Consider the following 26,994-nt stretch of genomic DNA (forward strand, 5'->3'; position numbering starts at 1 on the left):
TGTAACTACAAAAATCGTTAAATGCATCAAGCACCAAATATCTGGTCAACTTGCAGTATATATAAACCGCTGCCGGGAACAAGGTACGTTTCTTGATAATTTAAAAATTGCCAAAGTAACACCTATTTATAAATCGGGAACTAAATCTGATACTAATAATTATCGCCCTATATCTGTGCTTCCCATAATGTTCAAAATATTTGAAAAAAAAAATTATTATATCGCTTATAAGATTACCTAAAGTCAATTGATTTTTTATACGACAAACAATATGGATTTAGGCCCAAATCCAATACGCTATCCGCAACTGTAGATCTAGTCAAATTAAAAAACAGCTTTGATGAAAAGAAAATTGGTCTCGGAATATTTAACGATCTCAAAAAAGTGTTTGAGACTATTAGCCACGACATTCTCTTGAACAAATTCAACGACATAGGTATTACTGGGAACGCTATAATATTTTTGCATCTTATTTCACAGGTCACACACAAATAGTTAAGATTGGAGATTACTAAAGCTCTTCAGCTCCTAACGCGTGTGGTGTTCCCCAAGGATCGATTTTAGGACCCCTATTATTTTTAATTTACATAAATAGTATAAGTAAACTTGAACTTAAAGGGTTGTTGGCAGTCGTTGTACGGTGACGATACTAGCCTATTTTATTTCGGGTGCGATATGGTTTCAATTGCACAATATGCCCAGAAAGATCTTGATCTTCTCAATGTGTGTTTTCAGTGCAATCTGTTAACACTTATTGTTGCCAAAACGCACTATGTAATTTTCTGTGCCAAAAACAAAGTGATATCAAAATTCGAACCACTTACCATTAACAATAAAATAATAAAAAACTCAGATAATGAGAAATACTTAGGCCTCTAAACGCCTATTAAATCAAGATTAACGTCTTTAAATGGCGCTCTCCGCGGCATAGTTCGTTGCTTACCGCTCAATGTACGGTGTACTATATATAACTCATTGGTGAAGCCACACATTGATTATTTGATCGAAATCTGGGGTTCAGCGGCTGAAAGTAGTCTTAATATACTACAAATATAGCAAATTAAATTTATTAAATGATTATTTAATTATGGTTATCTAACCCCTACTTTAAAATTATATAAGGAAACAAAATTATTGGATGTTATTACAACTTATAAATATTACTCATGCTTGCTGATACGAAAAATAATATCTAAAGAAATACATACAAATATTACTTTTAAATACAAACACGGAAATACCCAATCGAAGCGTTTGAGAAATGCAAATAAACTTGTGTTGCGTTTAAAATTTTTTTTTTTTACGTTTGCGTTGCGAAACCTAGAACAAACTATGGCAAAAGAAATATTACATATGAAAGTGCTAAAATCTATGACAGACTACCTAAAACTAAAAAAACCTATAAATTCAAAAAGTTACTCAAAATTTATTTGACCAAAATAATAAAATGAACAACAACACGTAAAACATATCGTACCATAAATCTGTACTCGAAAAGTTATCACATCTAGTTATTGCTGATCTGTGTAATAGGTTTCCCTGTCTTTGTTGGTTCATCGGCGTACTGGTTGGGTTTTTGTAGTAATGTTTTAAAATTTACCCACATAAAAATAAACAAAAACAAATTTCAATCAAATTTTTATGTGTTCAGTGTTCCTTTTTTTTTATCGTAGCCTAATTATTTTTTATCACTATAAGTAAACATATTTAAGTTATTACTATTAATTAAGAAGAGCGCAGCACGTTCGCGTATGCAAAATATACTTATTAATGTTTTAGTTAGTCGATAAGTTCTCATTTAAGTGAATTGTAAATTCTTATGAGAATAAATATGTGAAACCTCAAACTTATAAAAGCTTAACAGGGTTCATAATTTGACTCAATAAATAAAAAATAATTCATAAAAAAAAAATATTACAAGAATTCAATTATTGTCTTACTAAACTCCTATTGACTGAGAACGCAGACCGATAAAACAGGTATAATTAAAAATAAAACTCACTCAGTCACGTTCTCTACGCCCTCTTGTAACAAGTAGGTAAACTACTACTAACAACAGACCAGCCATAATTTAAAGGTCTCTATAGGCTAACGAGTGAAACGAATACAGAGCTCATAAACATTTAGATCTCCATTTATCGGGAGACGGTGGCGCAACACACCGAGGATTTCATTGGACAAAATTGAGTTTCAGCGTACTAGAATGCCATAAAGTCACAGCAGCTAAAATGTACTACAATATACTCATTCAATGCCACCTCGTGTTCAGTGGACAAACTACGATCTTCTCGAAGACACAGGCAAAATAGGCGGCAACATAGTAGAGGGCGATAGTCCTGTTGTTACGTTACAGTAAATATTATTTATAAAAGAACATCTGACGAAGAACATAGATTTACCAAGGTAACATGACATTAGAGCAGAATAATAAACTCGTTGATAATATACACAATGGAAGAACGGCATAAGTCAAATGAAGTTTCTTTTTTATTTTACCGTATAGTTTGTATATAGATAAGGAAGTACAGATACGTCCGTTCTATTTCGTATGTATACTGACTATTTTTAATTTTATATCAAAAGTTCTGCAAATTCAAATTAGGTTACAGGTAACTATTGCAATTTTCCCATAGAACAAAAGATCAACCAGCAGATAAAGCTAGTTAATGTCTTCAAATATAATAATTATTGTACTATAACGAAATAAATCCGTAATATAATTATTTTCCAAGGCAAAAAAAAACTTTTTAAATGTTCAAATGCTCGTGGAAGAAAGTTGTATCTTTAATAATACGTAAATGTCAACAAAAAATAAAGCATTCAATTATGTAAATTGGACTTTCTGAAATCTAAAGCAGTGGAGGAATTTCTTAACCTAAACGGAGTGTTTAATTTTTATTCGTGAATAAAAATTTCACATTTAAAACACGGTGTCTGTAATTTAAAATAGCATAATTGAAAAGTGTGAAATGTGAAATTGGACTTGTGAAATTTAGACTTTTATTTAATAAAAGCTATTGATACTTTTATTTAATAAAAGCGATTGATGATAGATACTTTTATGGCCATTCTGAAAAGTGATCTAAAAAAGTTAAATAAAAGCGACGTAAAAAATATACAATAACGGACAATATGTACTTGTTAATTCTTTTATTATTCGGTTGGGGAAATTATTATTCGACTGTGTAGGCTATTGATGATTAGCGCTACACAGTCACAAATTCATTTTCAAATTTTCAAATTCATTTCCACGAAGGAAAAACTTGTCACCAAAAAAATGAGAAAGAACGCTATTTATAAACTTCATCGATAACATTGTTGGTAGTTTGTACGCCGCGGCGCGGCCGCTCGCCAGCACACCGACAGAAATTGGAATTTCATCGAACGGAAAACATGAAGGTACTAGGGTGACATAAAATACATGTACTCAATCAGTAGTAAAATACGTATATTACGGCAATTTGCTGTAACATAGGGAAATATACGTACTCTGATCTCGTAAAGAGGCGTGGCCACTATGTTGACATTTATGACTAATTAGCGAGTGTGTATAAAGTCTAGTACGGTTTATTGGTTTGGTTTATACATAATTCTATTTCCGTATAATGGAATAATCATTTTTAATCATCAACTTGATTATACATAACCAGCGACCTCTGGTGGTAAGAAGCAATATCAGATTAGAGAAATAGAGTGAAATAGACTGCCAAGTGGGAATAACATCTTTTTTCCTTTTGATCGAAGAGGGAAACAAATTCATTTTAGATAATTCAGAAATAACGGGTACTGTGTCTATTTATTCCCTTGGTATTGATACAAATTTTTAAAAACGACCAAAGATCTTGTTTCCACGATCGACGTGGTTTTTTTTCGTTCCTTCCTTCCTCCTCCTTCCTCAGTCCCTCACGATTATCATTATCGGCGGCGGCGGCGGCGGCAGGTGGAGCAAGCTGGGCGCTCGGAAAGTCCACGTCATTTCAAAGTTGCCCACGGAACTACCAGGCGATCAAAGCATACAAAGAGATGGAACTAAAATGTTCAAACTGTATGAAAAGCTAATTAGCCATAAATGAAACACAACGTCATGCTCTTAAAATAATTATTTTGGTTTACAAATCGTTGCCTATATAATTAAATTTTTGTTTACAAATCGTTGCCTATAAAATAAAATTTTTGTTTACAAATCGTTATTACAACAGTATACTTACGATTCTATTAATTGAAATTACTATGTATATTGGTTTTTAGTAGATATGTGTCCATCAAAAAGCATTATCTTGAGGAATATTAATTTGCAATCTAAAGATGCTTTCCTACTCTACTTATCACATTAAATGGAGATCAAGGACAACACACTGTGTAAACCGTACATGGCATTTTAAAGCATTTTTAAAATAATAAATTGTTTCATATGGGCATGTACGGATTTACAAATACATCAGCGTTTTGAAGCACGTTTTCACCGTGATGGATCCTTTGCAATTCTTCTTCTACCTGGTTGAAGATACCGGAATCAGCGATTTTCAATATTACATCATTAACGTTCTGCGAGTCATGCGCTGTTATAGTTGCATTGTGGTTATCATAATCACCTGATAATAAGGCCACGTCATTCAAACTATCAAAATATTTAAATGCCCGTTTGTAATCGTATTCATCGCTATATTTCCTTGGTCCGTTTTTCATGTGTTCAGGCATTTCTACAGTCCCGTGAATTATCAGCTCGAACGGTCCAATGAAACCAATGTTGTTCTCGTCTGTCTGAAATAGACAAGTGAAATTACTGTCGTGATCTCTATTAAAACTGGATGCCGATAATAATGAGTCTTTGATTCTGTTCAGTTCATTCTAAAATTTATCTTTTTATAAAAAAAAAAAACTTCTGTTTATGCATGTTGCTGTTAAGGAATTATAGTAATAAATCACAACAACTCATCATTCCCAAGGCGACAACACCAAAAATTTTCATTTTATAAGTAAATTATAGAACAAACTATAAAAAACAACGAAAAAATGTTTAAATATATAAGAATGTGACGTATTTATTATTTACCTCATCTGCAACTGTAACCTTCCAGAAACCGTTAGGGCTCTCTCCCCACGTAGCAACTGACATCAGTGGCCAATTCGCAAAACCGGCTCGCGATTTATCGCCAGGTCGGGGACTCAGCAGTTGGACCCTTGTGCCTGCAAATAACATGCAATGAACTAATTTTATTGAAATCCTCTTGAAAAATTTAAGTGAAAGCATTATCTATCATATAACATTTTTTTTAATTTAGAGAAACTTAGGGTTTTATAAGCCAAAGAACAGACTTTTGAAAGAAAGAAAGGGCTTTACAAGAATCCTAAATATTGAATTTCTAAACGCACTCCCGGACACATATTTCGATTCCCTATGTTTGATTGATCAGCAACTAGTAAATAACTGGTATTACTTACTAAACCTCATTTCCATAAGTCATTGTTGAAAATTTAAATTTGAATACCAAGGGAAAAACTTCGATGATAGCAATATTTTTAAATGTTTTATTTAGCCCTTTATGTGTCTGGAAGTGTATTTAACAAATAAAAATAATTACGTATATAGACTATATAAATGACACAACAATAGCGATAAGGAAAATGAATTTGTTGAGGTAGTTCAAAGTTACCCCAATAGTTCTTGGACTTGACGCAACATTTCAGGCAAACTACCAGGCGTACATGAAATATAAAGAATATTTTATCTTACCACGTGGCGATACTAAATGAACTTGTAGCGCCCCGCGTCGACTGTATAGTATATTGACGACAAATTCTACGTGCTCTATGTAATTTATAGAGCAATCCACGACCTTTATGAAAATATCAACAGGATCCTTTGTTGATATGCCGCCTTCCGCTTCGGTAAGCCTAAAAACAAGTTTCTTTCAATATTTTTCTCACTTACCTACGTTGTAGATAAAACTAGAACCATAACTAATGTAGCAAGAGACAGTCGAACGCAATGTAAGTATGCCAGCAGAGATCTTAACAATTTGGTTTTGGAGACATTGGCTGCGTAGTGCTTCTCACAAAGTCGGAATGAACGCTCATATTACCAGAGCGCCATATCTTGCACAGGGAATACATTTCTGCGTCATTCAGACGTTTCGTTGCGAATTACGATGGATATTGCGAGTGAGACTGAACATGAAATCGTATAAGAATCGAACCAAAGAATTAAAACCATTGTTCTAAGTCGATTTCTAAGGTATGGTGGCTCTTGTTATAATGGTATATTCGATTACCACAATCACTATTGCGGAACGTTAGATTCCGTCAGTTGAAACTTAACGAATATTGCACCAAGGCTACATAGACATACAGAGTTTCAAATCAAGACGGGAAAGAAAGACCGATTGTTGTTCGAGCGCGACTCGGTCAACGTACCGATTGAAAGCGAACGACAGAAATACCAGGCTGACATACTTACGGAGTACCTTCGATACGGCAACGACGCTTCGGTGGGACAGTGGTCCAGTTGAGTGCGGTTGATACGAGAGCACCGGCGTTCAGTAAACCAAAACCGAATCGCACGTCAAATCGCATTCCCGCTCTGGAAATTTAAATAAAAAGGTAAAGAAAATAAAAAATGGAAAATGAAGAGTAGAAAATCCTACTGATATTACACAAATAACTACAATACGCGCACGGTAAACACCTTTGGTGGGAAACACAATTAATTACCCATTTATTTGCCATCCTGGATTATGCGACAATGGGGCATACTCGGATGTCCAAACAATTAAATGCTGCACGTCTCTCCAAGTTAAATTGGGGCTGCAATAAAAGCAAACAAGACATTTTATACAATTTACAAAAATGTCCACTACGGTATGTAGGAGGGGGAAAGTGTGTCCGCGTTGCAGCTGCGGTACCGGTTGGTACTCCCACGGGGCATTGAGACAAACAGACCGTGCCGATCGATGTACCAGGAAATCAAAGATAGCAAAGATGTTGGACTCTGACTCACTTCGCCTGCAATACGAGCGCAATAATCCCAGCGGCCAATGGCGCGGCAGCTGACGTCCCAGTGTGGCTTAGTGTGCATGAATCACTCGTATCTGTTGTTGCCTGTAGCACAAAAATATATTTATCTCTTTCTGACGTTTGCAATTTACACGCGATAAATAAAAAGAGCAAGGAATATAATATTATGTGTACGTGTGCCCGTTGATTTTGTGTATATTGTTACGTAACGCAATGTATAAAATATAGTAGTCTCTTTTTAACACTAATTACATAAATTTAAGAATAGACAAGAAAATATGTTTATTTACTTACAATTTTTTGATCTCTGTAAGCACCAGATGAGTATGCTGCAGCGAGAGTGGATGAGCATATCTCACCGTACCAAGGAAACAGCCCGTGCTGAGAAGCACTCCCTATCGATATAGTGTAGATGCTGGACGAGTACCTAAATATATTTGTTACTTGAAAACTAAAGCTTGCAGAGTGCAATGGGAACGAAACGTAATTTTAAATATTCAGGGGTACTTCCAAAAATTAAAAAAACAGTCATTATTAGGATGGGCCCATGAACTTTGACTTTTTAATTACTAACAATTATTTAAAATAAACACAACTATTGAGCACTTAAAATAAAAAAATATTTACACATCCGATATAAGTACCTACTTCCAAATGGAACGGAAATTGTTGGCGAATGTTTATTTACTTCGCAAATTTCGAGCTTCAATTTTAGTACTTTAATTGTTATTTGATTTAGTCTCAGTAAACTTATATGAGTTTTTTTACATTCTCACCCATCGCAGTTACAATTGTCTTGGCTTCCTCCTCCATTTCCATTCGCCCAAACATAGATCGTACCCTTGCCTCCACGACCCTGGAGTAAAATAAAAGAAAAACTATTGACAATGTTTCGAAAAAAACAGCCTTGCATGAGGGCTGTTGCTAGTAGAAATATTAAAATAAGAAACACTACTTACTAGGATACATTTTTATATCCAGTATTAAATAAGTAATAAATAGGAACTTTCCAATAACAAGCGTGAGGCATTTTTTTGTCGTCTCTCACGACGAAAACGCTATTAAAAATTTATTATCTTTCAAATATTATATTATCATTTAACCTCATTAAACCCACTAATTGGATAGTGTTATCGCACGAGTCCTATCTTATCGTGTCGTAAGTTTGCAACAATTTATCGCCACCGCGACACCTCAACAGCATTCTTACTGCCACCAGGATCTCATAAAGTAACTGCAAGTTCTACAATACAACTCGATGTTATTTCACCTTGGTGATTCCTCGTACGAACGCTTCCATGGCGAGACGCCCCGGTCCTTCGACGGTGCGTCCATCGTCATTAGGACCCCAGGAAGCGCTGTAAATGTCCACCTTGTCGCTAGCGTAACCTAACAAATAGATTAATATTATAATGGATTGTTCTTGGATTGTTAATAATTTTATGTATTTCTAAATAGGTCTATATAAAAAACTATTCAATGAACAATTTCTTAGTGGTCGGAATTTACTATTACTTAAATTGATGTATCTATTTTATGCTCGTAATAAATAACACTAAATTATCGCAGTGTGTGGTGTTGCACCCGACTATATATATGTATCTCTTCCTAATAAAGTTTGGTCAACCGTTTTGTAGAGCTATGAACTTATGAAAACAAGAAATCTACAAATTTATACTTTCCCAGTAAAAGTCGACGAAACAAGAGTACGAAAATTTTACAAGTATTTATTTATTATATAATATTATTATAGTAAGTATACATACTATTCGTATTGGAACCTAGTGTCTACCGAAATATAAATAATCCATCCATTCTATGAAATATGCCACCCTGGTAATCGTGTTCACCGGCATTGTACCGGTATCGGTAGCGTCTTAAGTCACTCTTACTACGACGGGTTTACACAGCATGAAAGCGATGATTGAACTATTTCATGGTTAATAAGCATGAAAATGAATAATTATTTTTTTCTCTTGACAAATAAATAGAATATTTATGGTGTTTTGTAGTGATAAAACTGCTGTGGATAAAACCACAAAACCATTTGAAATAGACGCGTATACTTCAACATAGATGGCGTGCCCAGAACTGAAGTGTGCTGTCAATAAATACTTTAAAATGAAAAGTTTATTTCTTCCATACTTCCATCCCTAGTTAGGTAAGTCATTCAAATATATATATACCTATTTTTTTTATAATAATATCAAGTGACGGGACGAACAAGTCATGCGCCTGATGGTAAGCTACACGCTTGTCCATAACAATTGCAGTGCCACTTAGAGCTTTAAATCGCAAAGTTCTAAGGGGTACTGCTAATGCGCCTGTCACCCTGAGACGTACGTTGATAAGTCTCATGTGCCTGTAATTTCACCAGCACCCTTACCCTTTAAAACCGGAACACAGTAAATTAAAAATATGCCGTAGCTGACTGCCACAGACGCTGTTGGGGTGCTGTGATCGAACGAACCGAAGGGTGCATGCATGACAGGTTCAAAAGAGCTTTTTAAAAGCCACCAAACAACAATACATTCAGTGAGCAATTCGAAATAGTATACAATAAAATACAATGATCTCCACGAAAGTCTTGATGAGGAAGGAAGTTCGTTCGGGTTCGAACATAAACTGTTACGTCATATTTTGTCCACAATACCAGGACTACATAAACCAAAAACGACAGATAAATGAGTACAAGTGTGTGAGCTTGTTGACTGTATAATGTACACAAACGCAGACTATTATCTATAACCCCGACGCTACGCAAAACAAGTGGACTTTGAAAGCCTTTGTGTATCTATCGTCTCAAACTGTTTTTTTGTTTAAAGGTTAATTTAATCAGGATGGTTCTTAGCTATGTTTGATGAGCATCTGTTTACAAAAATCATCAGCTGTTCTCCCTGTTAGTTTAGGAATTACACTTTTTCATTTCACACACTACTAGTTCGATCGACTTGAAATTTGGTGGACTATGGACCTCCGATGACATTACAGTAATATGGTAAACCTTGACCTGATATTGTAACCAGGACAGTTTGCAGACTACCCAACTCTTCGACTACTTACTAGTTGATGCAACGAAAGTGTCATAGTGGAAACATAATATGTCAAAAGTAAATCTTAACAGAAACAGAAACTCTTCGTTCGCTGCGTTTCGATTATAATCCGCAATCAAACAATCTTAGACCGGTGGTGGCCAGAAAGCAACTTTTTCAAATACTAATATAATGTCCGGAATGAAGTAATAAAAAATTGCAAGATTTCCCCGTTTCACTAATGGACTATGTAATCAACAAAAAATAAGTAACCTCGCTGTGAAAGAACATGCAACACAAAGAAACTGTACGATGCACAAATAAATACTGGAGATTATTTATGGTCGCACCGTAATATACTCCCGGACACATAATTCGAGCCAACTCGCATTTTTGTCGCAAAGGGCTAGTATACAAAAATAGTATTATCATGGAAGCAAAAGTTTTCCCCCGGTTTTGCAATCCAAATTGCTAACAAGGACTTATATTATTTATTATTTATTGGACTTTATATGGAAAAGACGTTTAGTATACTAGTTTCAGAGTTGAATAAATAGTTTTTGATTCAATCAAACGTTGTTTAAGCTTAGGGCACTTAACACTGCAAATGCTTGGTGGCTCGAATTGTGTGTCCGCAAGTGTATTAAACCCACAAAAATGGCGTTTCCCAAGAACGAAAACAAATATTTATTATTTTAGGTTAACTGCATGTTTCTTTCGTTTTTCATAAGGACAGAAGAACCCGTGCGTCGCGCGTATGCAAATTAACAAGCGACCTCATGACACGTGTACAGTTTTTTTAGTACGCGTATTACCAGGACATAATAAATAAAATGGGAGCTTCTAACCAAGTGTACGAAACAGTTTACAAAAATAACAATGCAACTTCGATTGTAGTGTAAATACTCGCATTTATAAATATATACTCTCTGTATAAATACAGAGTGGTTTTTATAAATGGGACATTACGGAGAAATCCGAAACCATAGAAGATACGAGGAAACTGTCTTAGGAACCACTAACCCTTTTTTTATGAAAACAATATCGGACAAGAAATTTTTTTGGGCAAGCGCGAGTTGTAAATAAAAATGAAAAAATTGAACGAATTTTTTTTTACGCCTCATCAACTCAGTTTCTTATAAGCATGATTTCATTATATGGGAGGAAAATTTTATTCAATTCGATCAACTTCTGCGGTCTCGATTTTTCAGTTTCATGAAGGGATCATTACATTGTAAGGGACCAAAAATTGACTATGCAAAAATTGTTTTCTTTATCCAGTTCTTAGATTGTCGCGATTGTTACACATAGGAAATGAAACTATTTTTCCGGATTTAAATCGCGTATATTTGTTTTTTCAAACAAACCGACGACGTTTCGGGCCCTTTACAGGTCCCATGGTCACGGTTCGTTTTTTCGTTTGAGTCAACCGTGACCATGGGACCTGTAAAGGGTCCGAAACGTCGGTTTGTTTGAAAAAACAAATATACGCGATACTAAAACCACGAAAACAAAAACAACAAACAAAGTATGATGACAGACAGTCAAAATTCATTCAATATCAAAATCATAAAATGCGTTCATGGCACTGAGAAGACGTCACAGTTCACCCATATCATAGGGACAACACGAACCGCGAGGAGGTTTGATTTCGCTCTTGACCTGAATGGAATGACGGCGGATTTTTGGTTCCTCACCACGGTTATAGATGGCTTTGAATGTGTCCTACGTACATAAAATTAAAACTATTTGAAGGTGAAAACACACACGTTTAAAAAATAAAGCAGGTTAATTGAACTGTGGTTCTTAAATATAAGAAAATCGAGGTAAATAATTACTCAACATCAAACAGGAAAGTATAAAAAGTGACGAAACTCCTAACGCCATCTTTTATTTGTTACCACAAGCATGAAAAGTAAAAAAGCGTGTTGGAGATACGCGGTTTGGGTTCAACATGGAGACAAAACTACCAGGGCGACATAAAATAAGGGAAATAACTTACCTATCGCTTCGCCTTCTACTCGGTCGGTGATTCGTCCGTCGAGCATCCGTACTCCCCCTACCTTTGCCCCCCAGGCTACGCCCACTCCGCATTTAAAATTGTTGGCGGTCATTGCTATCTGCACAGTCACACATAGACATTTATTTATCAATTGTACTTGTAGATAACTCGGAATTGTTTATATATAATTCACACTAATAAATAAGTAGGTGGTAACAGTTAGTCGCACGGAAATTATAAATAAGGTTTGGTTAAATTTATTCATGTCTTAAATACATACGTACCTACCAAGAATATTGCCTAATTTGTCATTCATATAATCATTTCCTGCCTTAAAATTACTTACTTCGCCAGCACAACGTGTTCCATGTGAATTTTTCATTTTAATTTCATATCTCGGCGTCGGATCTGGATCGTGATCGTTGCTGTCCCAACTTATTTCCGGATCCTAAAAATTAAACGATTGTGAAAGTTACTAAAATAGCCTTTCCTGTTGTTTATTAATAATACTTAATTATATCCGAATAATTGCCGAAATCCAAGAACTTATTGACATGCAACTTTATAAATATGCCAGTCATCGTTTAGACTTAGGACAAAGTGACTTGTCTATCCGCAAAATATTTTCTTAACAAAATCATTGGTCGGAAAGTACGGTCGTCCGATTCGTGGTTGGATTAGTGAGGGCCGACCGCCAATCGGCGTCACCTAACGGATCAGCTGTGCGATTCATACCAGGGCATTAGAAATTTCAACTAGTTCATGAATATCGCCGGAGCAGAAATTGGAGGTAGAGCACATACCAGCCTCAAGGTAAATAATATTGTTGGTTTTAAATATAAAGAGATAACAGGAACAAGGAAAACGTAAAAACATAGGCGTATAAAATAATATTCTTGATACAATACAGAAAATTAAGGAAGACAAACGAATACATGTTGTGTAAAAGCTACAAGATGTGGAAGGAACAGAATGGAAATAAAGTTATAATAACAATAAATTATTATGTACCTGTGAATTTTAAATATTTAAACACTAAAGCGGCATCCAATGCAAGTAATAAGTGTCTGTCTCTCCTTAGAAATTGAGTCGTTTTACCACGGAAATATCCACCATCCTCCAACATTTTACCAGGCTCACATAACATCGTAGATAGTGTGCGCCATTAGAAGCGACTAACGTTCACTTTTTTATTAAATACATTCATTTTCTAGTCATCGATATTGTGAATTTCCGAATAAACGACACGGTGGAACAGCTGGAATTTTTACTTATTGTGACATAGAATGCACAATAATTCATCTCACTCACTTTCATTTTCATTTTGATAAAATTTAAGGATTTCTTACCCATTTTTTCATCTTTATTTCTATTACAGATTTCGGAAATAGGCCGAAGTCATTAATTATTAGCTAAATGTTTGGGTAGATTTCGCTGTAGGCAAAATTTACTTACTTATTAATTCATTAATAACTTAACACACAATGTTGTGCTTGTCGAGGTAAAACTTTAAACCAGCATAGGCCGTTTCAGATGCGTCTTTTTGCTTCAACAAATTCCAACCATGCACTTCGAAAATACCAAGAATACATAAGCGTGATGGAGTAAAACAAACTTATATGATTCTGCTAAAAGAATCGTTTGTTTTAAAAAAAACGTATCTATGTTTGTGTAATAAAAGTGTATTAAAGATTTGTTACAAGTACAGTTTTATTTGTAGATGTATGCGCACTCAAGGTGAACGACAGACGTTCCACAATTTTTCGAATTGGAAACCAAAATCAACCAACCAATCCATCCATCCGTTCATGAACGAGAATGACGATCGCTCGTCATTACTGTGGTCGGTTTGCTCTAAATAATTTATTTATTTGCCTTCTCGTTACGGACGAGCGTTCGTCAGCATGCTCACATATGGTAATGACAATTTTTAATGCTATTTATTGATAACGTTTTTGTTAAAAAAATTGTAAAAAAAATGACGACTTCAATTAAAATAAAACAAAAGTAGAGTAAATAATATTGTAATTGTACGTAATAAAGAAACTTACGTATTAACAAACTTTATAAAATGATCCCTAAAAGTACGCGAGATGTTAAAGGAGTGTCTGTCTGTACATATTGAAAATGTATATTGAAACTGTATATTGAAATTTTTCCTGAGTATTTCTTAAGGAAATTACTTACTTTCCTGTACAGTTCAACAAGTATCGAATGAAACTTAAAATTTATAGAGAATTCCTATAAATAAACAATAACTTTCAAATAAATAATAAATTTTCTGGAGCGCTCCGAAATGAGATCCAAAGAATCTCATTTCGGAGTCAGGATTCAGATTGGATACATCCAAAAACGCCTGTTTTCCGGAAAGAATTATTGTAATATATGGCCTTATTCTTGATGAGTAATAGTTAGAAGATTTCATTCCTCCAGAATCCTCATTATCAGTTGGCACGATGACGAAAAGGGCCCGAAAACCTTTCGAAGATTTGGGACAAAAACAGAAGGAGAGAAGATCTCACGAACACAAAAGTGAAAATCCAAGTAAAAAGCTTACACGTGTCACGGCTTAATACTCCACAAACTCTGCCGATATTGTAGAGTATATACGGGTGAAAGCCAATGCTACTTTGAGGGTCGAGCAGTTGGGTGATCCCGCCCCAATGTAAATTTTAATTCACTTGTGGTGAGTACCAAATCAACATCTGTCGACCTTCATGAAGGATGAGTTTTGGCCGAAGGGTGTCATGTACCGACGTTTCCGAGGCCGACTATCGAACACCCACGTTGCGTCACACGTCGCAGTCAATACGTGTAAATAATAATTAGCCTTATGTGTTTTATTTGTTTGTATAGTCTTTAATGTATGTACTTATGGGTCTTTGTAACCTGAATACAAATAATTAAACAAATAAAGTGCTTTTGAAAGTGCCGTGAAGATGTTCGGTTCGTAAGTAAAATTATTAAGAAATCAGATCATACAGAGTTACATTTACACTAGAAAAAGCTCTAGGGTTGCTCCTCATATTAAAGCTACCGAAATGGCAAAATTTGGCAAACTCATTACATTACGTTACCGCAGCGCATGTTTGTTTTAACAATTCGAACTTGTCTATGACTAATGAAGCTTTTTTATTGGTTAAAAATAGTCGTTGTAAAGAACAAAGACCTCTGTTCGGCTACATTTATTTCAATTACCATCTAAAAGTTCTAAAAATAACTAAAATCGAGTTCGAAATGACTCTGTCATTAGTGCCTAATCAGGCGCCAGGACGCGTGATGTTCGTCCAATTCACCAGGCTCACATAAAATTGCATCACCTCACGTGACGTAAGTAAAATTGTGGGAGGGGACTGCAGATTCGTGTGTGAGTTAACCAATAAATGTGCAAAGCATGCTTGTGTCGGTTGGTAGTGTGTTTATGTAGTTGTTAGCACAGGAAACAAAATTAATAAATAATTACACCACCTATTGGAAGGTTTTTTGTTACTAGGTTGGAGGATGTTACTAGGATGGCGGAAGTAACTGGTAGGTAGATTATGATTCTTTTATTTTTTCGATTTCTGAAATAAAGCATTATAAACGAACACAAGATGAAAATGTTTCAATTTATGAAATCATATTATTCCAGTAGTATTTTTTTATCCTTAACGACACTAACGTTATATCTAAAAAAGAAAAGGAAATTATCATCAAAATGTGAAAATGTGATACTAAAATAAATAAAAATAGATAGTAAAATGTAAGAAAAATTATAGAAAGGAAGCCTTATTTCGGTGCATGGTCGATTTGCAACACATTCTTCAAATTTACCAGGCTCCCTTCTTAAAATCTCGCAATAATACAATAGACACTACAGACACCAAGTAGGTTGGTTATACGTGCTTTGTCATTCATTGAATACAAAATCATCTGAGAATGAATTTAAATCAATGGATCTCTTTTATTTGTAACTCGAGGTTCTCTTGATTCTTGAATCACATGCACATAAATCGTATAATCAGCTGTATATGTCATACGTTTGATTCTACTAAAGGCGCTTATTATCTACACGAGTGCTATGCAAGCCTGGTATAATGTAGGAGGATAGTGGATATTTCCGTGGTTAAACGACACAAATTTTGAAGCGACGGAGCTTCCTTCCTTTCATTTATTAAATTAGTAAAAAAAAAATTGAGTTGTTGTTGAACTTTCCATTTTTATTTGTTACTTTTATCATTGCGATACATGTATATTATTCTTATTTTCTTTCCATTAAATTGTATTTTACGTTTCCGTTATGTTGGAATATTAACTTTATTTGTTACTACTATTTATTCCATTACGTAATTCAATAACTTTTTCTTGCAATAATTTCACTATATTATTTATTTTATTTTAATATATTAGCTTACTGGAGTCCTTTCGAACATTTAAAATTGTAAACAACCTTTCTTGGGTCTCATTGTTCCCTGGTATTAGTGGGGTATCACTTAGTAAAGGCGTAAGAAGCAGACACCGGACACAAAATAGCATGCATGCACGTAACTAACCATCACGTAACGCTCAACCTAATACCAGTTTTTTTGTTTGACAAATTTTAACGGTGCTTAACAGATTTATTATAAACCTTTTCAGAAAAATTGCGATGTTTTTGTTAACCAGTGAAAATCTACCTGTGATCTGATTTTAAACGCTGATGATATCAATGTAAATAAAAATATTCGAAATACTACATATGTACATATTTTAATAAATAATAATATAATTTAATAAATACAATAGTATCAGTGTGGTATCAGATTTTATCCGTCTAAATATCTCATGTATGATGGCGTCTCCTAGGTATGCAAAATAATAATGAATAATAATGAATAATATAATTGTCACTTTTTAAAATCGAAAAATAAGCTCAAAGCGACGAAATGACTGACTGACGACTGGACTTGGGTCTCATTAACGTCGTCGGTTTGCTAAACTTCACCAGTGTTACTAGGATCGCATAATGCGAACGAAATTAACTTTGGCCGACGATCGACGTGGCAATGGCGTCCGAGTCGAAAATAGCGTCCGATTTTATTACCGATGCGATTGTCGGAAAGCGCGCTCTTTATACTCTTGCGGAGAGACGAAATACACGTCCGATTCTTCTCTCCGATTTGTAGCGTTGCCAATGCAAATTATTCAAAATCCCCAAAAATCAAGGTTATAAATTTAGGGGGGGGGGGCAAAGGTCATATTTCCCATATGTAATAATATTTATTCATTCTTAGTATTTATTATATTATTATTGTTACGCTTACAATACAATGCAAACTTGCACGCCCCGTCCACGTCTCGGGCACGGCCTTGAATTCTAGAATGCGAGGGCAATTTCCCCACATAGCGAAATGCAAACAAAATCCCCAAACGAGTTGTTGAATTGAAATTCCATGTACTTAGGGAATTCCCCATAAATTGGCAACACTACAGTTAGTTCAGAAAAAGTCTGACGAAAGAATCGGACGCCTATCGGACGTGTATTGAGTGAATCCGATCCGATAGTCGGATCCGACCATCAGACACGAAATCGGACGTGTATTACCGTACTAAATGTTTGTTTGATCATGATGGATAACTTAAATAAATATATTTAAGTCAATATGAAAACTTATCAGTGAAAATGATATTTGGAAAATAACTTGGATTCTAAAGATGCTAAAAGGTAAGGTTAAACCTGTAAAGCAATTAAAATATTGTAGAACTTTTTTTTACTCGCCTCAGTTTTTCGCTTTCTCTTTTTCGCTTCGCTCTGTCTGTTGCCTTTACTAACCCTTTGTTTATAGGCGCTAAAGTAGTAATGATTTTACGCAATGTTTTGCAAATATGCAAAAAAACATTTTTGCATGCAACTACATCAGAAAAATGCATACAATTCTGATTAGGTTTCAATTTTACTATACAAATCATGTTATTGTTTTCCTAGTGAATAGCAACCGGTACTATCTCATTTTTGACAATTTTACAGGATGAAGAAAAAATCATTTATATAGCATCTGGTTTATTAAATAAAAATATGTAGTGTACATACATACATGTGTAATAAAAATATTTGCAAACTACGTATTTTTATTTAATAAACCGGATGCTATATAAATGACGCAAACAATTTTCTTCTTCATCCTGATGCTGATGATAATGGTGGTCATGATGATGATGTTGATGGTGGTGATGATGAATATTGATGTATGTACAACAAAGTTTATATGACATTAACAAAATTATTAATTATTTAGATTTATTTATTATTTACATATAGATAGATAGATGGTCTTACACGGATGAGAAGGATTTTTATACAAGAAGTTATATTAAAATAGTTGTTCTTACGTGTTAATTTTGTGAACAATAAAATGTGTGTTGTAATAATAATTTCTCATTACCATGCCGTCTTTCTCATTTATGTTTATGAGAAAATCATTCGTTTTACTGCAATCTCATTCGTGTGACCTAAAATATCGATTTTTTTGTTGTATTTAACTTAAATATTTTTGTGATGTTATAATTATTGACATTGCTTGAACTTATTTGTACGTTTAAGACCTTAAAACCAAAGGAAAAAAGGGTTTTAAAAAATGACTCAAAAAGCGCCATTGAAATTCGTAAAGTGACAACACCGTTTTCACCAAATATGAGTCAAATACAACATACCACGCAGAATATAATGCTGCCGTCCACTAACGCGGCTAAGTGACAAATGGTCAAAAGTCCGTTTAAAATAGAAAAAGATAGAACACAAAATTATCTTTGAAAAACAGTTAAATTTAGTTAACGTGTTCCACTTATCGGATACGATGCAAAGCTCATTCATCAAATATCATTATCAAATATCAATAAACAATTTCATTATTCTAAAACTGAACTCAATAAAATATTGTCACTTAGCCGCGTTTTAGTTAGCGGAAGGCCATGATGACGTCATTAATATGTTTGCTATTCAAAAGTTATATTTCTCACTAAATTTAACAACACTTTTTCAAAAATTTATACGTATGGCTTTTCCAGTAATTTCAAAAGACTGTCCGACTACTTCGGTAACGTGAATGGCCGACTGACATCACGCTTTCTTTATTTTTTCTTTTTGTCTACATAATAGTTCTGTTTAATGTAGACAAATTATCTAAAAATCATACCTACAAACTATACGTCATACTACAAAATCACAAATTTGATTGCGTGAAGCAGAACACATAGAATTCGAGGCCCAATAGGAGCTCAATCTTATGTAACCCCGTTTGTATGTACATCCGACACTCACTGGTGAATGTTTTTAATTGTAAACCAACCAATCCCGTTTTTACGAACGACATCCAATCCAATGGGCTAAGTGATACCTCACTAATACCAGGGAATCATGAAATGCAAGAAAGTTTGTATCGATGTGAACAAGCATCTTACACCAACAATGCACCTGCCGGCCGGCCCAAGTGTATATTAAATTTATAATAGGTAAGGACAAAGGACAGCCTTTGCAATATTTGTAGGTTTGTTATACATATATTTTATTTATACTTATTTAGACGAAAAAAGAAAAAGATGTTTGTTTCATGCATTTCTACCACCAAAACATATTTTGGGATTAGTATTTTTTAATATTTATCTTTTTTTAGAATATAATATATTCTTATGATACTTTATGTTAGTATACATAATAACAAAACCCTAATTAATTAATTGTATTCGTAATTTGACTGTCACCTTTACTTATTATTTATTAAAACAAGGATATATAAGAAACCTACTCCTTAATTCACTACATCTTACTGTTCGTTTTACATCTCTTTTTCCCCATAACGCCCAACTTGCCTCAACACTCTCACTCAAGCCGACTTTTACTCGTTGCGCCTCAAAACTACCAGGCGATCATAAAACTCACGTAGTTATCGCGCAAGTCGGTGTGGTTGTGCTCGATGCCGTCGTCGAGTACAGACACGCGCACACCATCGCCATTGTAGCCCATGGCGTAGGCGGGTAAAACGTTCAGATCCAGACGGGGTAGATGATTCGACGTACGAGTATCTTGCTGTAAAAAGTCTAACTTAGTTAGTTATACAGCTAGTTTGTTATGACTTAATAATATTACCTTCAATATACGGTTCGTCCCATTAACATTATGGTCATTGGAGTATGACGAGCGGCTGTTTTTAGTTTGAACACAATATATAATATAATATATAGTGTGGATAAAGTGGATATCCTCTAGCTTAATGTAAATGATACTTGTAATTTATGTCTTTGTGATGCGTTGGTATTTTCTCGTCGTAAGAAAGTCTGTTTAGACTGAGGCTGACTGTTTTTAACTGACATTGGAAAACGCTATGACCATGACATACCGTACAATATTCAACGAAGAATTTTGTCAGTATGAATGTCTTTAGCTGTTCACCACCGCACCGTGTTTTATCACTTGGTATCGTGTTTTCTCTTCTACATGTATCATATGGTCTTACACATCATCTGAGAGCAACATTGCTAAGTCTTATAATTAGACAAGCCGTTTCTTCTGTCTCGATGTACAGCAGAAACTCAAAACTGCAACTAAAAGAAAATGTGGCTAAAAAGATTCATCTTACCAGATACCACTCGTGATCCCACAACTCATCATTGAAGGGAGGTTTCCCGAGTACTTTGAATTTCTTAACTTCTGCAGTTTCTGAAGATGTTAAATTAAACTCTTCTACTCTTTTCACCCTGTGTAGGTCTTTGTCTACGTCTGATATAAAGTGTCGTTTTACACGAGTTTTCTCAAAAAGTTGTTCTGCCCATCTTACCTGTAAATGTGGATAATTTCTTATTAGGATAAAAATAAACATGTTTACTCTTTCCTGATTTTAATTTACAAAAATGAGATTTTTCTTTGTTTTAATTGAATTATTAGAAAGTAATTTTTAAATTATATTGTTTGTCGTATGTACTGTATTTAGTAGATGTATGTACGTACATATACACCGGCACCGCTTTAAACTATTTCCGTAAAGGAGATCCGCCAAATCCCATACAAAATTACCCCAGGCCCGGCGCCAAAATAATGTAACTCAATTTTTAGAGTAAAAATAGCAAAAATATTATATAGTTTCGGTATTGCTAAATTCACATGCTAACATTGTCTTTTTGCCCGTTGAATTTTAATAGGGGCTCTTTGTAAAATTATATTTTTTAGAGAAACGTCGTCATTTTTAGTTCATTAATCTTGTAATTAGTCATTATGGCATATAAGCATGTATGTACTGTACTGTGAACTATGAAAAAATAAATTAGATGTTCGAAACTATGTGTAAAATAAAACACTTAGTATGGTTATAAAATAATATATATTTTCATTTTCTCGACAGAATATATGTTTGATGGACTTAGTTTTCTAAATCAACTAATACAAAATCTAAGCCTAGAGCTGGGTGGTCTAAATCACGTTCATTGTGTCTAGCCCAACCCAAATAGTACATGACGCTTATTACATGGGCGCAACTTCCCAGTGTTCTGTTCCCGTGATAACAGGAACAGTAATGTTCTTTCACTGCCTCGATTCCAAAAACCGCAGTATTAAATAACAAATAGGTATAATAAGTGTTTGATCTGACATGACGTGAATTAATTCTGCAGCGAATCAGTACGTTGTTTGTATGCGACTGTGACCTTATAACTCGATTATTTATTATATTTATTTGTTCTGAGTGTCTGTAAACCTCGATTTCATATACGCCAGTTCTCTTCGTGTGTTCGCTGCAGTACGAACGTGCTATTTTGAGGTGATATGTGCCTATAGCGAATTTTATCAGATCTTCGTACGTCAGCTCCGGAAAATCTGATACTTCTGGATTGTTTGCATCCAGTCTAGTAAATGATGATCTTTGCCTGTTCAAATTGTTTTCTAAAACATACGCGGCCAACAGATTTGTTTTATGTATGTTGCGGTTTATTGATGCAATAAAATCATCAGTAAATCTACTGTCTTCGTAAGGCTCCTGAAAGCAGTTTATCAAAGCCGCTGCTATTTTGAAATCTGTGAATGTTTTCGTTAAGGTATTGTTAAACATTCTGTTGCGGAAGATTTTAAAGCTATTTTTAAACTTGCCATTCACAGTTTCTACAACCCAACGACACATGGTTATTAGTCGTGATTTGTTGGCCTCTTCTGTAGTGAGTTGAGTTTCATTTAATAATAATAATAATAATAATATGATTGATATACATGCTTATATGCCATAATTATTTATTACAATGTTAATGAACTAAAAAGGACGACGCTTCTCTAATAAATAGAATTTTTCATAAAGCGCCTATGAAAATTCAACAGGCAAAAAAACTGTGTTAGCACGTGAATTTAGCAATACCGAAACTATATAATATTATGGCTATTTTTACTCTAAAAACTGAGTTACATTATTTTGGCGCCGGGCCTGGGGTCATTTTGGCGGATCTCCTTCTACACGGAAATAACACTAAGTACCCGGCATCAGAATAGCGACGAAAACAACACACGTTAACTGTACTACGCGATAAAGAAAAGTAACTACTACGTGGAAAAAATAAAACGAGGGCAAACAAAATTGCTCTCGCGGACGGTGGAGGACACCACGTGTATTCTCCTTTGCAGATACCAGGCTCGCATAAATGGATGGACGTGTGCAAAGTTTCCCCTATGTAACTCTACTCACCCTTCGATCTTTGATGAGTGTCGCTGTGTGCGTACTAGGGGTGCGCCGTTGTTTGCTGTGACCGTATTTTGTAAACACATAAACGTTCGGAAAACCGAGTACCTGGGGACAAAGATAATTTTCAAATGATATGACTATTGAATTGACTATCTTATTATAAATCGTTTAGAGTCGAATTTAGACTTGCTGCGGTCGATATTATTTTATACTTATTATTGAGGAACGTATTAAAAAACTGTCAAAATATCATGCATTATGTTCGCCTGAAGTAGATAAATAGCGTAAAATTTAGACCAAGTAGTACCTACGTAATAAGACGTAAAGTGTTTGGAATAAATATGAACATTAGCAAATAATAAGTAACTATGTTTCATTGACGAAACCTTTAATTTGTTGTTTATTACATGATTCAAACAATAAATTCCATATTACGATAACTATACCAAATTATTTATTCTAGGCGTTCCCTCAAAACACAGTTAGGTTACAAAAAAAGTAAACTCTATTATATTCGAATAGTCGATACAATAAACGACTACTCGTCTCTCTTCCTCACATTTCACCTTCGCTTAAAATCCGCATTTGTAGCATATTGCTGCTTTTGTTTGAACTATTTCAAAATGTTAAGAACAAAAAATTCAATGTAATCGTATAATAATCACTATCTTTGTGCAAAAGTGTTCGTTTCATGCTTGCATGTGTGCACGATTTATTTATAGACACCAAAAATAGTGACGTTCCAATGTTAAATTGCTGTACAATGTCACGTGAATATGGATTACAAAATAATAGATACGCCCCATTTGTTTTCCTCTCAGCTGCATTCGTCACTATAATCCCTACACAAATCACGAAAGTAAATCGTTAGCTATTTTTAAAGTGAGAGTTATAGAGCATTATTTATCTACTATTCTATCCATATCTTAGGTATTATATTATAAAATATGTATTTATATAATTTATAACAATTTAATAAAAATAAATAAAATTTACTATGCCGGACTGCCACGCAGAGGTCCCAGGTTCGATTCCCGGGCCGTGAGAAATAGTTGTATGGCTTACAATTATTTCTCTCGTGAGTTTGGGTGTAATTTGTGGTTGTCTATGTTTGTGTCCATGGCACCCGCGACACAGGGTTTTCCTAGTGCGGGGCTATGTTGAGTGTGTGCGTTATTTATTTATAAAAAAATATTATTGTATTATTTTTATTTTTTTTCCTTGTTTTGTTGTGCACATATGCCCGTTCTTTTAGTTATAGTGTCCTGTATTTAGGTCTGCAGGAAGAAATTTGTATTAGAAATAAGCAGAAACTTTTGTTTTTAATTTCGCTTGTATTCTTTGTGACTTGTTGTATTTTTCCTGTACAATAAAGTATTAAATAAATCATAGGCATTGTAGTAAACGTTGTGTGATAAAGGTCCAACGGTGACCTGTTATAATTATAGGTCAACGAAGAACTCATTGGAACTAAATGTTTAAACAGTTAAATTTATTAATCATAACTGTGTAAAGTGTAAATAGTTTCAGGAACTTAGAAAAATTCAAATTCTAGTCAAAGTTAATTTTAATAGTAACATGAAAGCAAACAAGAACAGTATCCAAAGTCAAATCCCTTATGTTATACATGTCACACACTTGCAAAATCACCCCTTTCCTTGGCACCCCAACTGCACTCTCTATCATCTCCTGCAAGTTCGTCGAACCCTGGTAGAGGACGATTGAAACAATGGGATGTAGGCGGCGCCCTAGGCAACTTGGGCGGTTGAGATTGCAACCTCAGAGAGAGGGTTTGTAAAATGACCTTCTACAATTGATAAATTAAGGGTAAACACTTAGGTAAGAAGACCGTGTTTATCGTTATCTTCTTTAACTGTACTTTTTTTTATAATACCAAGTGACGGGACGAACATGCATGCACCTGGTGTATATGAGCCGGGTGTAAATCACAAAGATCTTAGGGGCACTACCACTGCGCCCGTCATCCTGAGACGTAAGTTGATAAATCCCATGTGCTTTAATTTCGCCACACCCTTACCCTTCCAAACTGGAAAGCAGTAATGCTCACATTACTGCTTGGCGGCAGAAATATGTAAGGTGACAGACTAACTCTTTCACAGGGAGCTCTACTGCTACTAAACTAACTACAAAGCATTATTATGTAGGTCAAGAGCACGTCATTCTTGACACAAAAAATTTAAATTTAACTCTATTCCTTTCACGATAAGAAAAGCTCAAAGTTCAATGAGTCAAGCTAGAATATGCTCTTAGCACTGTATGTAATATGGTGTCCTTTGGAAAAGAAGCAGTTTTTTTCAAATATCAATCAAATATCTCTGTTGAAAGACCTTTTTACATAGGTAAATAATAAATACGTATTATCCTTAATTTACGAAAGTGCAATAATGTTATTAATTATGTATATTAATAGTATATTATACAAGAACTGCGGTTCTATTTCTAAAACAGCAACTTAAAAAAATTTAACTCCTATCTCCTCGAACGTTTGTTTAACTCGCAGTGATGTCATGTCAGCTGTGTCACATGAAATGGAGGTCGTCATGTGATGTCGCTAACACACGTTTCTACCAGGGCGACATAACACGCAACGAGACTCATAAGTGCTTTGCCAATATGACTGTACATCACACACATACTCGCTTGCGGCCACGCCCCCTTCATATGTGTTTATGTGTGAAGTTATAGTACTGTTAACTTATTATAGTATATAGTCGTTTAGTTATTCTGTTTAGTTTACATACACTTCTTCGTTTGCTGGATACATTTATCTAGGGCTAGGGATCTAGGGTTACAAAAATAAGTGAACCCCAGTTATTTTTAGTGTGGAAATAAAACATTATTAAATAGTATAACTACAAAAATAGGTTTCGTTCCAAATAAAGAAATTGTAAAATACCTATTTTATACCAACATTAAACCAAACAAAATAAAAGTAATCCTGTCACATGCACAATAATGAATATATGAATATATACATATATGTGTAATGTATGTATATATATTATACATTTTCGGTATCCCTTAGCCTGAAAGGTTAAGTCTCGAATTAGCCACACGACTCTTCTCGTTTGTGTTTACATATCACGAAAGGGATCACAAACATCTGCAAAATGTCCCACATGTCACGCCCGTGGCACCATGTGAGTTTCCGCAGTCACATATGTACCAGGAGTCCAGACGGCGAGAGGAGATCGCGGCACATATGTGTCGGGAGATTGGGGTGAGATTGGATGCGCACGGGTGGTCGGAAACGGATGCACGGAAGGGTGACGGATGTTCTATTTGTTGATACGCAAAGCTGTAGGCTGTAGATATTGTTTGGAACATGTGTGTGTATTGTTTGAAACAGCAGAACCCTGAAAAGACATGCCGTTCTTAATAAGAAAACATTCTCTGAATTCAAAAATTCGTAATGCTAATCTGACTTCATTTTATGACATCAAGTGACGGGACGAACAACTACACCTGATGGTAGCCGACACACGCCTACTCATAACACTTGCAGAGCTTTATATTACAAATACATGACGGGGACTGCCACTGCACTTGTCACCCTGAGACATAAAGTTGACAAGTCCTATGTGCCTGTATTTCCCCAGCACCCTTACCCTTCAAAGGCGGAGGCCGGAACGCAGTAGTGCTCACATTATTGCTTGGCGGCAGAAATAGAAGTGGCAGTACGTCCTGGACGAACTCTTTCACTATACTGCTGCTTTTCTAGGTAAATGGCAATAGCAATCCATGGAGTTACTAGACCATGCATTTGCGAAAAGTATAAAACGATATTGCATACATTTATTAGTATCTTCACAATTATGAATAGCAACAATAACCTACAGCTCCGTGTGAGTTTTAACAAAAAGTCCCTATAAGAGTCGTTAAATTAGTATTGTTAAAAAAAGGTGAAACGCCGCGGAATCCCATTCTAAAAGTCTACAAACTGGTTCGAAACATGTCGAGAAAAAAAATTCGACTTCAATACGTGAGTTATTCCATAGAGTCTCATGATGAACTCTATTTAAAACAAGACAGGTAATAATGTTACACACATGTTTGCATCAAACCTTTCCCGAACAACGCCTAACGCCTTAACTTTGAAGCGTTAATAGATATTTAGGTGTGAATAATTAAATTAATTTAATAAAAATTCTTGTTGTTAAAATAAAATAATTTTTAAAACCTATTATTATTAACCAACCTATCAATATATATACAAACCTATTAATATATATAACCTATTATATAATCAATAATT

General features: G+C 34.7%; 1 protein-coding gene across 1 annotated transcript in view; it reads right to left on the reverse strand.

Moving 5' to 3' along the window:
- Positions 1-4,217: 4,217 nt before the first annotated feature.
- Positions 4,218-26,994, reverse strand: part of LOC113234677 (neuroendocrine convertase 1-like) — a 38,673-nt gene continuing 15,896 nt past the window's right edge. The window contains exons 2-15 of the mRNA XM_026470109.1: positions 22,722-22,823; positions 20,640-20,837; positions 19,943-20,089; positions 12,395-12,496; positions 12,049-12,166; positions 8,285-8,403; positions 7,791-7,870; positions 7,309-7,441; positions 6,998-7,098; positions 6,712-6,804; positions 6,458-6,580; positions 5,735-5,895; positions 5,054-5,187; positions 4,218-4,761 (exon numbers count right to left, since the gene is read on the reverse strand). Of these exons, the coding sequence (XP_026325894.1) occupies positions 4,408-4,761; positions 5,054-5,187; positions 5,735-5,895; positions 6,458-6,580; positions 6,712-6,804; positions 6,998-7,098; positions 7,309-7,441; positions 7,791-7,870; positions 8,285-8,403; positions 12,049-12,166; positions 12,395-12,496; positions 19,943-20,089; positions 20,640-20,837; positions 22,722-22,823 (1,965 nt within the window). The 3' untranslated portion in view covers positions 4,218-4,407. The remainder of the gene's footprint in view (positions 4,762-5,053; positions 5,188-5,734; positions 5,896-6,457; positions 6,581-6,711; positions 6,805-6,997; positions 7,099-7,308; positions 7,442-7,790; positions 7,871-8,284; positions 8,404-12,048; positions 12,167-12,394; positions 12,497-19,942; positions 20,090-20,639; positions 20,838-22,721; positions 22,824-26,994) is intronic.

The sequence above is a fragment of the Hyposmocoma kahamanoa genome, unplaced genomic scaffold (assembly GCF_003589595.1).
Source record: "Hyposmocoma kahamanoa isolate Upper Pololo Valley unplaced genomic scaffold, ASM358959v1 86, whole genome shotgun sequence".
Lineage (NCBI taxonomy): Eukaryota > Metazoa > Arthropoda > Insecta > Lepidoptera > Cosmopterigidae > Hyposmocoma > Hyposmocoma kahamanoa.